This window comes from Protopterus annectens, chromosome 2.part0 (genome assembly GCF_019279795.1).
Source record: "Protopterus annectens isolate FY-2018-M chromosome 2.part0, PAN1.0, whole genome shotgun sequence".
Taxonomy (NCBI): Eukaryota; Metazoa; Chordata; order Ceratodontiformes; family Protopteridae; genus Protopterus; species Protopterus annectens.
Window position 1 is genome coordinate 25,334,678 of NC_056728.1, and position 16,185 is coordinate 25,350,862.

The window sequence follows — 16,185 nt, forward strand, 5'->3', positions numbered from 1 at the left end:
GAAGGGACGGGACAAAGATCGAAGAGGATATGATAACCTCTGGTTATGATCCTTTGTACCCAAGAATCAGTGGTGATGGTTAGCCAGGCAGAAGGGTACAAGGAGAAACGTCCTCCAACCACCTCCAGAGGAAAGGGATTGGGCTGCTCTTCAGGAGCGCTGGTAGGATTGACCAGGGGAAAAAATCCCTGGAACCCTGGTTACACGGTCCCCCTCGGCCCCAAAAGGAGCATCTTCCCTGTGAGCCCCCCTCCCCCTGACTCTGGGGGAGAACCCGGCCTGTGTGTCATGGAAAAGCCCCTGAGATTTCTTGAACCATATCTTCCCACTCTCTTGGTTTCGGGAGAAAGCACGTTGAGGGGAAGAATAACGGACACCTACGGCAGAGAAAGGGTTTTACCGTCCTGTTCACATCTGGCCAGTGTGCTTTTAACTTTGGGCCCAAACAACGAGGAGGGCTCAATGGGGGCATTAAGAAAAAAAGACTTAAAGGGTTCCGCGAAGTTGCACAAGCGCATCCAGGCGTGTCGTCTCAAGACCGCAGCTGAACCTGCTGCTCTAGCTCCTGATGCGTGCGATATCAGTCGCATAGAGAAGTTAGACATAGATTCAATGGTGGCCAGCTGAGAGGCCACTTTGTCAAGGACCAGGTTTCAGACAGCTCAGAAACCAGATCCCTTTGAAGCCTGGTGAAATGTGCCATATAATTCAGGGACCTGATAGCAAAGGTTGCTGAAGCAAAGGCGCGCTTTCCCTATCCTGTCCAGGGCCCGGGACTCTCTGTTAGGCGGATGGACAGTCTGGCTTTCTTCTTTTGTCAGATCCTTTTTTGCTGCGGCTGCCACCACCAAAGCATCCACAGGAAAACCTTCGGACCAATGGGGATCCGAAGCAGGAGGGGACAAGATCTTATCTGGCCTCTAGAGAATAGCTTTGACGGTATCAGGAGCCTTCCATGCATGCTGCAGGATGAGACAGACAAGCTTATCGGCAGGTGGAGTAACCCAGGAGGTAGAGGGGCCGGGCGCGAAAGGCCTGCAGGAACACAGATTCCTCAGACATCAGATTAGAGGACTGCCAGTCACCTCTCTGTTTCAGGATTTTGAGGATATCGCCAAAGGATACCTCAGAGGGTGACCGAGAAGGATCCTTCCCCCTCATCGAAATCTGTGTCTTCGGTGAGGGACTCCTCTGTGGAGTCCATGTGCTTCAACATCCTCAGCGGGAGAAGCTGGAGAAGACAGCGGAAAAGGGGATTCCTGAGGGAATATGTCCTGCGGCCCTTGCATCCGGAGTCTGCTAGATGCGACTTTTGGAATCAGTGTACCAGAGGAGGGCGGAGGTATAGACAGTCCGGTATCGCCAGCAGCAGCGAAAGCCTTCTCCATCAGTTGGAAGGCTGGTCCATCCGAAGAGAAGTGTATGTCTATGGCAGGGATCATCCCTCCCCTAAGTGGCTCAGCCTGCCAACCCGGAGTCCCTGGATGGCTGTGGAGCAGCAAACTATGCGTGTCACAGCTGACATCCTGGGTCATAGCAAAACTTTCCTGCCACAAAGGCAACTGCGGTTCCTTAGTGAGAACAATAAAGGGAACCGCAGAAGGGGAAGACTGTGCTATATCCATGGACTTCAAAGGCAATGAAGGAGGAGAAGAAGAAGGGGTCTTTGGAGATGGGTGATCACCTCCCAAGGAAGGATAGTTCCTGAGGGGTGAGATACCTCTAGCCAAGAGTACCTGGTCCACAAGATGCAACACATCATGTTCGGAAAGGCTTCTAGTGGACCTCACTGATACTGAGGGAGAAACAGGCCTGTCCACAGAAGAGGCAGACTCTGTGCCCATCTCATCTGTCTGCACAGAGGACAACGGTTGTCTGCACCGAAGTAGTCATCGGTGCCGAGGTCATTGTCTGCACCGATACAGGGATCGGTGCTGAAGTGGTTGTCGGTACCGAAGCTGGAAACGACAAAACTGGAGTCAACAATAATGAACGCTAGATGCGATAGAGTAAGAGACAATAAAATATCAACTTTTCTGACAGAAAAGTAATTTGTAAAGCAATTAAACAACAATTGACTGTACTTGGCTCAAGAGAAGTAGCTTGACACGACCGGATGGCAATGCGGCAAACAAAATCTGAGGTAACAGGGAGAGGGGGTTGTGGGTAAGAGTTTAGCTCGAGAGTTTGAAGATGACGCGAGCTTGGAAAATGGCCGGCTCGGTTCCGAGCTCGGAACCGATACCTATGCGTAAGGAATGAATGAGGATTAACAATATCAGATCTTATCTTGCCATCAGCCCTGGGATTAAAAGTGCGGGAAATGAGCTCCAAGGCTGTCTGAGGCATCTGTGGTTAAAGCTTGATCCTAAGGGATGAACCTGAAGTGGAGACCCAAGTTTTGGGCACATGCCTGTGTCTACCAAACAAATCCCTCCTTGAGACAACGGATCAGTGAAATGTCTGTCTCCAGGGACAGAGTGCTGGCACCACAGATTCTGGAGGTACCACTGGACCTTCCTTGTGTAGGCTGGCCACAGGGACCATGAGGACACAAGATGCCATGTAGCTTAATGCTTTGAGAAATTCCCTGGCTTAGAGGCATTGCTTCTGTACGTTTTGGAATTAGAGTCAAGGAGATCTTTTCTGGAGGGAGGAAAGCCTTTTGAAGGGAGGAATCCAGAAGAGCCTGTAGGAAAATTATCCTGGTGGATGGGTTTGTGTTGGATTTGCGAAGGTTTATGGTGAACTTCAAAGAAGTGAGGAGGGTCTGAGTGAAGACCAGATCCTTGAGGAGCTTTGATTGACTCATGGCTTGAATGAGGCAGTCGTCTAGGTAGGGGTAAATCCGGATGCCTCTTGATTTGCAGACGGTGACCACAGGGGCTAAACAATGTGAAGACCCTGAGAGCAGTAGACAAGTCAAAGAGCACTGCAGAAAACTGAAAGTGACTGGCACCTGCTCTGAAGAAAACCACTGCAAAAATCCTCTATAGGTATGTGCAAGTAAGCATCTTTTAGGTCTACAGTGACAAAGGCCGGAGGGGGTTAACATGGGAAAGTTTCTGAAGAGTCAACATTTTGAACTTTCGTATCAACATGGACTGACTGAGGGTCGAGAGAGGTCTAGGATAGGACGCCAAGAGCCATCCTTTCTGAGAATCAAGAATTGCCTGGAATAGAACCCCTTCTCTATTTGATGATCTGGTACTGGTTCCGCTGATCCCTGTGAGCATAGGTTGTGAACATGAGAAATGGCCTCCTCTCTCTGATTTTGTGGAACATCTAGGTAACCAGAGTATTTTAATGGCTCTTTGAAAGTGACCTTGTAACTGTACGATATAACCTTCAGAATCCACTTGTCTGAAGTAAAGAAGGACCAGTTTTCTTTGAAAAGGGATAGCCTTCTTCCTAGTTTTCCTCCTATCTTTTCTGGAGGTGGGGGCAGGAAGGGGAAAGAAAGTAATTGCTGCTCTCGACCAGCGCCCTGTGGCCTAGAACTCCCCTGCCTGGGGCTTCCAGAGGACCACTGTTTGGGCCTTTACAGTTGCTGCTGCCTTTGAGGTTTCCTCTGGCCACTTTTTGACCGAGAGGGAAAGGACTAGTGTTTAGTGGGAAAATTCCTACTAAACCTAGGAGACTCAACTTGGAGGAAGTCCTTGACAGTTTGCATAGATTTTGCTTCATGTTTAACACAGCCTCACCCTTTGGCTCAAAAAAGATGTCCTCACCCAGGAGTGCATCTAGAAGTTTGGATTCGACATGGTCTGGTAGGTTCTGTTCCCTAAGCCAAGCATGCCTTTAAATGAGACACCAGATACTGCAGTTCAGCTAGAGGCCTCCACAGCATCATAGCCGCAATGTAAAGAGTGACTAGCCAACTGGAAGCTGGAATGGCAAAGGTCCAACAATTCCTTAGAAATGTTCTTGTCGTCAAGGGAGGAAATCTGTTGTTTCATTTCATCTAAACTACTTTGTTGATATTTTATCATATAAAACTGGCAGTGAAGGGCCCTCATGGCTAGAGTAGAGGAAGTGTAGACTTTTTAATCAAACCTGTCAAGGGGCTTGATTCCTTTTCAGTATGTAAACAGTTCTTTGAAGAGCTAACTTCTGCTGCCTTGGGACTTGGAATTACAACCACTGGGTCAGCAGAGGGGTATTTATGTGATTCCAGCAGACTGTAAAACCTGTCTGTTTTTTGAGGGGCTGGAGGTAGAGAATCTAGGTTCAGGAAAGAGTTCATAAAAACATCTTCTACCACCTCCAACACAGGAGGAATAGCCAAAGGTTTGTGTTCTGGGAGATCAAGGAAATCGCTAACCTCTTTTTATACTGTAGGTATTCCTATGCCTCTTATTGGAAATGCTCTTTCATGGCAATGGAGTGTTTCCCCAAAAGTGATGCCTTCAGGAGTTGAAGCTGAAAGCAGATTCTCAACAGAATCTGAATCTTCAAAAAACGTAAGGAAGGGTACCTCCTCAAACACAGACACCTCCTGGTTAGAATCCTCATCTGAATCAGGGGGTTCAGAGAAAATGTCAGGGGTGGGATACCTCTTCCTTTTCCCTGAGGAAGACTCCAAAGGGGTTGCCTAGCTCGGACCAAGAAGATGAAGTCCTCAAGCTAACTTGACCAGGTTTTGCTGACAACTTGCCGAGTAAGAGCATGTAGGCCTAGCATAGAACCTGAGGTAGATCCCTTCTTTTTTTTTTTAAACAATTTTATTGATTTTAAATAAAACAAATTTATAAACAATCACATAAATTTCACAGAAAAAATGTAATTTCAGAGACTGTAACATATAAAATTCAAATAACTATATATAACGGATGAAATAAAATAAGGTATTTACAAAGACATCCATTAATCTTTACATAAAATGTAGCACTTTAACCATTTTTGATAGTGTTTTACATATAGAAAAAAAAGAAACTGACGTTATTCATTGTAATTGTTGATCTTTTTTCAACAAATTCTGTAAATTTACCCACATATGGTATGCATATGTCTTTCTAGTTGTTCTAGAAATTATAGTTTTAAGTTGTAAATGACAAACTTCATTTAACATATTCTTGAATTCAGTGAAAGTAGGGGGGGATTCAGATATCATGGTTTTTGTTAATGCTCTTTCTAGCCACAGCAAGTATTGTCCAAAGTAAAGGATATTTTACTTTTTTAACACTGTGTGATATTGGCTGTATTAAAAAGCACTAAAGACTTGTTAAGCATGAAATTATCTGTGAATAGTGCCTGTAATAGTTCATTAACACTCCTCCAAAATACACTTCTAGCAGGTAAATCATAGAACATATGAGCCCAATCTATATTTATGTCTGACTTACATTTGTTACAAATGTTCTGTTGATTTTATTCATTAGTTGAGAAGTATAAAAAGATCTGTACATAAATCTCCAGGTGTATAATTTCCATTTAAGTGACACAGTTGTTTTCCCTGCTGATTCTAATATGTTTTTGTCTTGATCACAGGGAAGTTCATTATTAATTGTGTAGAAGTAATTCCAATAGCTTTCTGGGCGGCTATATGTTTCATTTCTTATGATTCTGAATATAAAAGAAAGTTTGCCTGAATAAGGTTGACTATGCTGTAAGATTGACTGAAAGTAGTTAGTAATGCACTAGTATCATGTTTGGTTGCTGGTGAGATCAAATTTATTCTACTCTCTAAAAATAATCCAAGGGTTTGTATATCTAGCCATAAGAATTTATCCAACTGAAATTCCTGTATTATATAATCTACACTTTTTGTCTTTACTGTCTGAAGTCAAATGAAACTAAAACTTAAGTTCATTTTGTTTAAACAATGTGATTTTAAGTCTGATGTTAACACAGAATCTTGTGTAAATGCTATAGGGAATAGTAGAAAAAAAAAACATTCTTCATATCTGAGGGGTTTATATATAAAGTCTCTAAAATTTGTTAGAATATTGTAAATGTAGCTGGTTGTGTGCTTGGGTGTTATATGCATAGTAAAGTAATCTTTTAGTATCCATAACATTGGATTGCTTATTATTTTTAGCTTACAAGTTAGAGGTTTCATTATTAATTGCAAAGCAGTTGCTTCCCAATAAGCCTTCCATTTAGCCAAGTATGAAGTATCCAAAAATTGTACAATTGTTCTAATTACAGAAGGACTGGAATATAGGTTCAGATCTGGAAATGCTATCCCCCTTTGCTCCAACTACTTAAATGTTGTTTAAGGGCTATTCTTGTTTTTTTGGGAGGTAGATCCCTTCTTAGAAATAGCTTAGCCTTCGGCCTAGGTATGTCCTACATCCCGATGCCAGTTTCTCTGTAAGGCAGAACTGATACTGGCTGACATCTCGAAGGAAAGTCGCTGGTACAAGATCGCTTGTCTGAAGCAGAGGTCTGCTGAGCGACTCTAGACCCAACCGACGAACTGAAAGCCAAGGTCTGTGCAGAAGATTAGGAACCTGATAGCATGTCGGACTGGTCTCAACAGAGGCCTGCTCCACCACCTTGGTCACAGAAGAGGGCTGTGAAAGCGCCTCACCTTCCTCAGCAATAACGAGCCTTGGGGGACTGGCCAACTGTGAATGGTTGTCAGAGGCCCTAAACTTGTTTTTTTTTCCTTGTCTTTCTTACTCTTAGGAAGCTCAACCTTGGGGCAACTGGCAAACGCCATCAAACAATGTGATGAAAATTCCATGCTAAGATGCCTAGCTAAGATTTTGGCCCTAAGCCAGATAGTCCTAGAATTGAAACGGGCGCAAAAACGACAAGTAGGGATATTGTGATCTGGGCCTAGACAGGTGACACAAAGTATGGAAGTCTCAGTATAGGATTTGCTTACCATAGTGGAGACCATTGTTAACCTTAGATGACATGACTTAAAGCAAGGAAAAGATTTCCTCAATGGGGTACTTAGATTTAGAAGACTTCTCTCTGGTGCGGACAGAATGACGCACTGAAAAACTGCTTCCAGCTCCAATGGCAAGAAAAGACCCATGTCATGGTGTCGGCTGGCTCCCTTTATACCCAAGGGTACAGACTTCAGGGTATGGCATCCGCCAGCCTTAGGAGGAGGAAGAGGAGGAAGATTGTTACTCTAGCAGTCAGGCTGGCCAGGGGCTTCCACAGCAGGGAATTCCACAAATCAAGAATGCAACAGTGAAACACAAAGAAAATCTGCAGATATTTCAAAACTGCACCAAGAGAGGGATATCATACCAGGTAATTGCAATAGTAACCTTCACTGTAGAAGGTGTTTTCCCCAGTTTTTATAAAAATACAGTACACAAAAATAGGATATAACAGGAAAAATCCTCTTAGGGTTGAATCTAAAAATGATTCCTACCAGCAAATGTAGAAGACTGAAAATAAGAACTAGAGACAAGGCTAGCATGGATGTATGCACCAGAAGTGCTGATGGGCACAAAGCCTGGGGCTGTCGGGAAAACTGCACCTGTGGGTCAGATGCTGTAACAAGAAGCAGGGCAGCACTGTGCTGCAAACTCTGTTTGTATGTGTGCAAATTTCAACCAAGCACAAGAGAGGTTCAACTCAGCTGTAGGTGGCAAGAGAAGCTGGAAGGTGCAACAAACAGCTGCTTGAAGGCCTAGAACATGAGTGGTCCTAAATACTGGCTGCCCAGGGTACCACAACTTCTTACAGAGAATCTTTCTGAAGATAAAAACCAGAGTAATGATCCTCTGCCTTTTGTAAAATAGTCATTATTTGAGCTTTCAAAAAGCACTGGCAACATCCTTTCAAGTGAAGTGGGAAAAACAGTGTTAGATACAACTACTAAATCAGGGTTTACCCGCAAAGATGAGAACAAGGAAGGAGTCATTTGACAGCATCTCTCTGAGCTAAGTGACAATGACGATTAACAGTTGTGAAGACAAACTACATGTTGGACTTCTCAATGACAGAGGATGCTGACAGAACAGGTAGCTGTGGAAGCAATGGATGGGGGGGGGTGGGGCTTAGGGACTTCAGGTCTCAACTCCTTACTCTGACTTGTGGCTATACACCTCATACTGAATATCCCTAGATGAGGGCCATCCATAAAGCCTTTCATGAAATGCTCCTTCTGCCCACCCCAGATACCACCCACTGCCTACTAAAGGAGGAAAGCCTTGAATTTTGTCAGTAGCACATAATATTAAAACTCAGTCCACCATGGCACTACTTGGAAACACTGTGAACAGCTGCAACAGTATGGTTACAGTCAACGACGGTCCTGTTTTGCTATTTGCACTTGGCAGATTTGTAAAACTTAAACCTCACTTTCATTATTGAATGTAAGCTCTTTTCATTAAAGATGTGGACAGTGTGAGGTTGAAAAGAACTGAATAACATGACAAGTAACCCATCCCTTTACAAAAGGAACAGGAGACTATGGCATGGACTAAAGAAAAGTGCAACTCCTGCAAGTGTACCTACTAAGAGCTTTTCACTAGATGGCAGCAAGAGGGGGGGAAATCCAGTTGGTAGCACTAATTCACCAATTTCTGTAGTCTTTAAGTACAGCAACCAAATTGTTATATATTGCACAAAGTTTTAAATGGAAAAGCACAGATGGGGGTGTATCATACTCGAGTACTATACATACCTTCAGCATGTCTGTCTGTGATCCTAGACCTTTGGTGCAAATTTCCATGACAGAATAAGAGCAGAATGTAACCCGCACCTTGAACTGGCTGACAGCAGATAGCCACAGTGAAACATTGCTCTCCAGCTCCAGAGGAGGAACAAGAATAGACTGGTGACCTGCATATACACTGTAAATAAAAACATTTATATCAGACATTACCAATCCACAGTACCTGGCAGCACATATAAATCAGACATTACCAATCAACAGTACTTGTTAGCAGATGTATGTCCAACATAACCAGTTCACAGTACCGTGGGTCATAATATATTATATCCAAAAACATAACCTACCCCCACTACCTACTACCACAACATATTGTCATCTAGGAACAGAACCTAGTACCACAGAATGTTGTTTTCCAAGACACTACCAGTCCACAGTAAGCAATTACCACAGCATGCTCTTCTCAGAGACATTAGTCCACAGTACTTAGTATCACAGCATGCTGTTTCTGCAAGATCATCAGTCCACAGCACCTAGTTCCACAGCAAACTATTGGAGGATTTAAATGTATTGGGGATTCATAACAGAAGAGAGATTAGTTGTGCATAATAAAGAATACTATGCATATTACATTTGCATAAACGTTTTACAATGGAATTCCAAAGCTACTCAAGAAACAAATATAATCTAATGTGATCTCCATGGAAAAAAAAGACTGGAAACATGCTCATCAAATCAACCAAGCTATAGCAAAGTTCTTACTGTAAATAAATTAAAGGAAACTATGTATTTTAGCTGTTTACTTGTACTACGATGTGTAGCAGCCACTGAGCATGCACAGCCTGAATTCCAGACAAATGATGATGTAATAACCACGTTATTATAACATATGAAAACCAGTTAAGATCCAACAAATAAATGAGGTGTCCAGAAATTAAAGAACTACAATTAAGATCTCAGTATCCAGAAATCTTCATTTATTTGATGAAAAGTTATGAAACAAAAAGCAGCATGTTAATAAAAGCAAATTCAACCAAGGCCAGTGGAAAACCTATTTCTTTAAAATAAACCAAATACAGCCTACAACTAAAACTAAAAGAAAAATAGGTTACAGCATTAGTTAATACTCAAATACAATACCTGACAATGTGCAAAACAAATTCCCTCAAAACAGAGTGCAGTAAAATGCAGGTCAGACCCTGCCAGCAAATGCTTTTGACCCTATTGCGTAACTCAAGGACTGTGTACTTCCTGTATCAAATGTTCAAGAAGGGCTCATCTCAATGTGGTAGTACACAATGCAGAATATCAACTCTCCAATACCAGGGGAAAGTGAAGATCTTACCAGTGGATATGCATTACCTAGCCCAGGGTGCCACTCGTCAACAGATGTGTAGGTGGCATAAGAGTATGGAAGCCCCTAAAAACACAGAAATGTTAGAGCATACTGACATCTCAACAGGGGGACTGCTACATAAACAAATATGTCGTCACCCCCCCATCCATTTGTTCTGAAGTCATCGGTGATGGCCTGGCCCTGTGGACTTATCACCATCTCAGTGAGGGACATGCTTAAGCTCATTCTAATAAAGAAGTGGCATAAAATACTGCTAGCCTATTAATACAGTTAGGAGTAGTGTTAACTACAAGACCAGAGGCTTAGTAGCTTATAGAAAAAGCTGGGTTCATAAAAACGGTAAGCTCTGCCCAAATTTTGTAAGAACAAAGGCAAGTAGGAGTCTGAATACTCCCTGCTGACTTGCATCTACATATCGAAGCCATAAGCAAAAGCATCTTAAAATCTCAAGGTTTCCTGCAGTCAATATGTAATAATGCTGTGAAGCTACACGAACTAAAATGAATAGTCTATTCTTACTGTTCACTTGGATTATCCATGATCATTTCTTACTCTACACTTCTTTGGCTAAAAGGTCTGTTACTGTACTCTCTAGAAGACCTGGTAGTTTTTGTCAGTTTTTAAAAGGTCTGCTAATGTTATTTATACCCTGAAATGCTGCTCCATAAACACAGATTTCCTATCAACTGCAAGCATCGACGAGCAGTAGCCACTGAAATGGTGCTGGTCACATGTTCTACCAAATAATGTAGCTTCTACATCACATTATGACTCCTGAGATCTAGTATATCTACACAGGAACTGAATGACAAAGTACATGGCTTACACCAGTGCCTGCCTTTCCTCCTAGGCTATCTCCCATAAAATTCATTCGCACAAAACAAAAAGGGTTACAGATTTTATAGTTTAGAGAATTATGAACTTGCCAAAAGCACTTAAAAATGAAAAACACTGCAGTGTGATAACAAATGTACCTCATGCACAGAGTAGGAATTATGTAGCGCATGAAGACCAGTTATGCTCGAATGACAACCTGGTTCAGCACTACAATAACACATGACCAGACATTAACAATACTTAAAAGGGTGTTTAACAATGCTGTTAACATCACGTCTGGCACTACAGTAGCACCCAACCAGGGTGTTACACAACTGACATCAGAGCACAGATAACAGCAGAACATGAAATTACTTCACTTGAACTCAGTTTCGGTCTGCTGTCTACATTACTCTCACTGAAAATATATTTGGGAACCAGATGCTTCCCTTATAGGTTCATAGGTAGGTACTAGGCTATCAGCCTGGGGCCTATATAAGCCTAGCCAAAAAGGTTCCCTGGCTTTCGCCATCGAAGAAAATTATTTTCCTGTGCCCCTGTCATGCAGTGCCACAGAAGTGACCCTGGGGTGAATTTTCTAATTCCCATCCAGTCGTCAAGGTTTTTCTTAGAGGGGGCCAATGAGGAGCTTTGCTTGACAAACGGGAAGTTTGTTCCAGAGTATGGGAAGTCTCTGGGACAGGAATATATCCCTCCAGCATATTCTGTTTATTGTGGTGACAAGGTTTAGGTCCCTGGAGCATGCGGTTTGGAGAGATTGGGATTTCTTTAAATGTAGCATGTCCAACAGCTCTGAGTTTGACATAGCTTTGTATGTTAGGCAGAAATCGCCTCTGAGTAGGCGATATGCGACGGAGTAGAGCTGGAGTTTTTTGAGATGGTCTGCGTATGGCACCCGTTTGAGGCAGGTAATCCTCTTAGTGAGGTATTTCTGTGACCTTTCCAATTGTTGTAGGTGTCTTGTGAGAGACATGCCAAACAGGGCACTGTACTTAGTGATGGTGTGCCATGTAGAAGGATTTCCTAACTACTGTGGCGATGTGGTTATCAAAGGAGAGACTACTGTCCACCTGTCCCGAGGTCTCATCACACTTTCAGTATTTAGTGAGCTACTGCCTATGTGGTAGTTCATGGTTACCAATTTTTTTCCAAAGGGGATGACAATGCACTTCTTGGCACTGAGCTTGAGGCCATGACTTCGACACCAAGCATCTGTCTCTGTGAGGCCCTTTTGTAGAATGTCTACATCATTAGGTGATTCTACTATGGTTTCCAGTTTGCAGTCATCTGCAAACTTTGCTAGCCAAAGTCCTTCTGTGTTGGCCTCCACTTCAGAGAAGTAGATGCTGAACAGGAGAGGACCCAGAACCTAACCCTGTGTTACTCCACTCGTCACTGGTCTGAAGTCAGACGTGGAGTCTGCTACTTTTACTGTGTGGGTTCCGTCAGTGAGCCAGTTGCCCACCCATCTTGTGACATAGGGATTTATGCCCTGTTTAGTGAGTTTATCTATAATTCCAGAGTGAGGGATGGTATCAAAAACCTTGGCGAGGTCAAGATAGGCTGCGTGCACTACCTTGCCCTCATCTACAGCTCTAGTGACTGCTTCAAAGAAGTCAATCAGGTTTAGTAGACATGATCAACTTTTACAAACCCAAACTGAGTGGGGTCCAGGGTTTGGAGGTTACCTGTGTTTTTGTTTATAAGCTCCAAGATGACACGTTCCATGGCCTGGCAGGTCCCACTCCACAAAGGGGGTGCCACCACAAACCCCAGAAACTACCGCCCCATTAGCCTGATGAGCCTGGTCTGCAAGGCCATGTAACGTATCATCTTGGAGCTTATAAACAAAGACATAGGTAACCTCCAAACTCTGGACCCCACTCAGTTTGGGTTTGTAAAAGGTATATCAAGTCTCCTAAACCTGACTGATTTCTTTGAAGCAGTCACCAGAGCCGTGGACGAGGGTAAGGTGCTGCACACAGCCTATCTTGACCTCGCCAAGGCCTTCAACACCATCCCCCAACTCTGGAATTATAGTTAAACTCACTAAACTGGGCATAAATCCCTATGGCACAAGATGGATGGGCCAAATGGTTCACAGAAAGAACCCACACAGTGAAAGTAGCAGACTCCAAATCTGACTTCTGATCAGCAACAAGTGGAGTACCACAGGGTTCAGTCCTGGGTCCTCCCCACACTACTGCAGTGGTGTTAAAACTGTCACTGCACTGACAGACCCTTGCAGAAGCAATTCCGCAGACTAAAAAAAGAAAACCCTGAACAAAGGCCTGCAATTTAGTTACCTTTCTGGTTGTAACTGTATAATCTGAGCCAAACATAAATGAGGATGATTAGAGACAGAAAAGAAGCAATCTTTTTACAGAAGGTAAAGAAAAACAGTGACCCTCCCAAATCTCATTGTATGTTGATGGCATGGGAATTCAAAGTTACTTCCTTATGTCTGGCATGAGTCATACAAAGTACTATTGGAAAGAGACAGGGTTGAGGGAGTACAAGATCACGGTGATACATTAAGTCCCATTGGTAGCCATGTTGTGGAAAACGGGCTAAAATTACAAATAAAGCACAAGTCATTTTGAGGTATTAAAATAGGTCAGGAAACAGAGTGAAAAAACACTTTTTTTTTTATTTCTATGGTGGAGTTTTCCTTTGAAGATCCAAAATGAGCATCACAAAGAGGAGTTGGGGGGTTGGCATAATGGTTATTAAAGTGTTTAACTCACAGACACAAATTACAAGGTTTGACTCTTACATTTGAAAGGAAATTAGCAAGGCTTAAAATGGCAGACAAGGTCAATTAGCCTAGTATTTACCTATGAATAATTAATATTACTGAAAAGAAAATATGCAAGACGTAAAACCTAAATATCTTGCATCAAATTTTAAGTAACACGTCAACAGCCATTAGAACAGGAGGAATGACCACATATGAGTGAGTAAATGGAGTAGTCGTCTGACCCTTGATTACTCGCTCACAAACTGGACAAACCTAGTTAACATATTAACACAGACATGCAGAGCTGTGATAATTAAACAGCAAAAAAGAATGGGGTACATGGTAGTATGCAACAATATCACATCCGGGGTGAGCTCTTCATAAGCTGAAGCCAAATGTTTGAAGCTCAGGCAGTGACTGTAGTCCTGTCAATTAGCTCAAATTCTTAAACAATGAGTCCAAGTAACTGCTGATCTCTTATGTGTGGGTTCAAATATCACAAATTTTTTTTTCTAAAGAGAGTTAATCCCTGACCCTATTAAAACCTGGACAATTGGATGGGAAATAGTAAATTTACCGCCGATCTTGTCAGAGGCAGTTAATAAGAAAAGTATTATCCTAACACCCCCCCCAACTTACAAATCCTTAACTTCTTGTCTACTAACATGCCCTCAAGGATACTTGGGATTTAAATGGTTTGGGGTACAGGGCTAGGCTTTGTAAGGGTCCTAGTGGTCATTAGCCTAGTAACAACCTATGAACAAATGTCATGGCAAATGTCAGGTTATACTCCAAGTCCACTGGTACAGATGGTGTCTCAGTATTTGTAAAATAATAACTAAAATACAAGTAAAGAAACTTGAAACCATACAAACAGTAACATCTCGACCTGAAAAAAAATCATTAAAGAAATGTACTACTTATAAGCTGCGGTGGTGCAACGGTAGCGTTGTCGCCTCACAGCAAGAGGATCTCCCGTTCGATTCTCGGCTGGAGCGCCTTCTGTGTGGATTCTGCATGTCCTCCCCATAGTTGAGTGGCGTTCGAAAGACGTGAATGAATGGGCATGCCTTCGTTGAAGGTTGGGCATCGAGCTGGCACATCGGCACCATAAAAATCTACTGCCAATCATTAGCGGACCGGAGTTCCGCTGTGGCGACCCCTAACCAGGAAAAGCCAAAAGAACAACCAGATACTACTTATGCCCTCCCATAGCATGACACTAAATACCAGCAGTAAGAAAATGAAAATACAGCCCTCTTATGTAGAATTTTAACTACTGAAGTATTATGGGGTTCATTGTCAAACAAATATGTCTAAACTATATTAGCCAACAATTTAGAAGCAACAGTCCTAATTTTTGAATATCATGGTGAAATGAATGCAAAAAATAATGGGGTCAGTAAATACCTTGTATATCATGCTGAGAAATCTAAGACCTATCTGCTTCCTAACTGATTATACCCCCACCCAGTACATGGATGGACTGGGGTCTTTAAAGAGCAAAATGTTTCTGTTTTCAATCTGACTCTGTCACAGTGAGACTTAATGGTCAGTTTGTGGGCTAGGTGTGGGTAACAATTACTGTGAAAATGTTAAAATATACAAGGAAATGGGAAGAAAACTATGTGTAATTAGCTTTGTGGAGTGCTGTGCAGTGTAGTTTGTTAGACAAAAATACAGTATTCTCCTTGCATAAGTCTAGAAATGCAGCCATATTAAAAGCAGGCCTTCACATTTTGCATACGGTTTCAGTGAATGCACTTCCAATCAGTGTAAATAACCTTCAGTCAAGAATACTGATAAAAATAAAATGTGCTAACAAAGTGTAGTACATTGAGTGCAGACAAACAGATCTTGTTCAGGTGGTATGAGGCTTGAGAACCAAAGTTAAAAGGGCGTGCTGAAATTTACAGGGTTTTGGTATTATTAGGAGATGCTTCAGACAGTTCATTTGTTTGGACTAAAGTCATTGCAATGCAGTCCCTCACAAGTTTGTTACAGACACGCGAGAGTGAGTGCAAGTGTCAGGTCAAATATACAGGATTCCAGAAAATGTATTACATTATTCAGGAGAAAAGGAAAATAAGTGCAGAAGCTACGGACATCACAACATTCTGCGTACAGAATTTATGGACAGTATAATGAGTTCAGAAGCTACAGACATTAAAATTTGATCAGGATATTGTTGACATCCACCTACACACTGCATAATAAAAACAGTGTATGTAGACTTTTATTCTGAAAGGTACGAGAAGATTTGGCAATAAGAGAGAGACTGGCATCTGTTCAGCACAGTTCTGGGTAATTAACAGATCAACATTCATTCTAATCTCATTCCAGTTTCTTCCAGTCATTGCAAATTAATTCCAGTCCTATCAGTTCCTACAAAGTACAGTTGTGTACACTTACCATAAATGTAGATGTTCGAGTGTATTCACTGCTGCAGTCATTACATTTGGGTAATCTGCTGGCAGGTTGCCCTCAGTCGGCCTGATGAACAAAGTCTTGTGTCCTGCGTCGGTTGCTGTCCCTTCTTCCATGAAGTCAGGTCGTCAGGGGTATAAAACATGCAGCCAACGCCATTACATCAGTTTTTCTTGCACCAGATGTCAGGTGCCCCCCAAATGGGGAACAATATATATATATATATATATATATATA

General features: G+C 42.4%; 1 protein-coding gene across 1 annotated transcript in view; it reads right to left on the reverse strand.

Moving 5' to 3' along the window:
- The window catches only part of LOC122793692 (disco-interacting protein 2 homolog A-like), a 2,141,448-nt gene that overhangs the window by 206,170 nt on the left and 1,919,093 nt on the right, over positions 1 to 16,185 (reverse strand). The window contains exon 29 of the mRNA XM_044061912.1: positions 8,600 to 8,768. Coding sequence (XP_043917847.1) covers positions 8,600 to 8,768 — 169 coding nt within the window. The remainder of the gene's footprint in view (positions 1 to 8,599; positions 8,769 to 16,185) is intronic.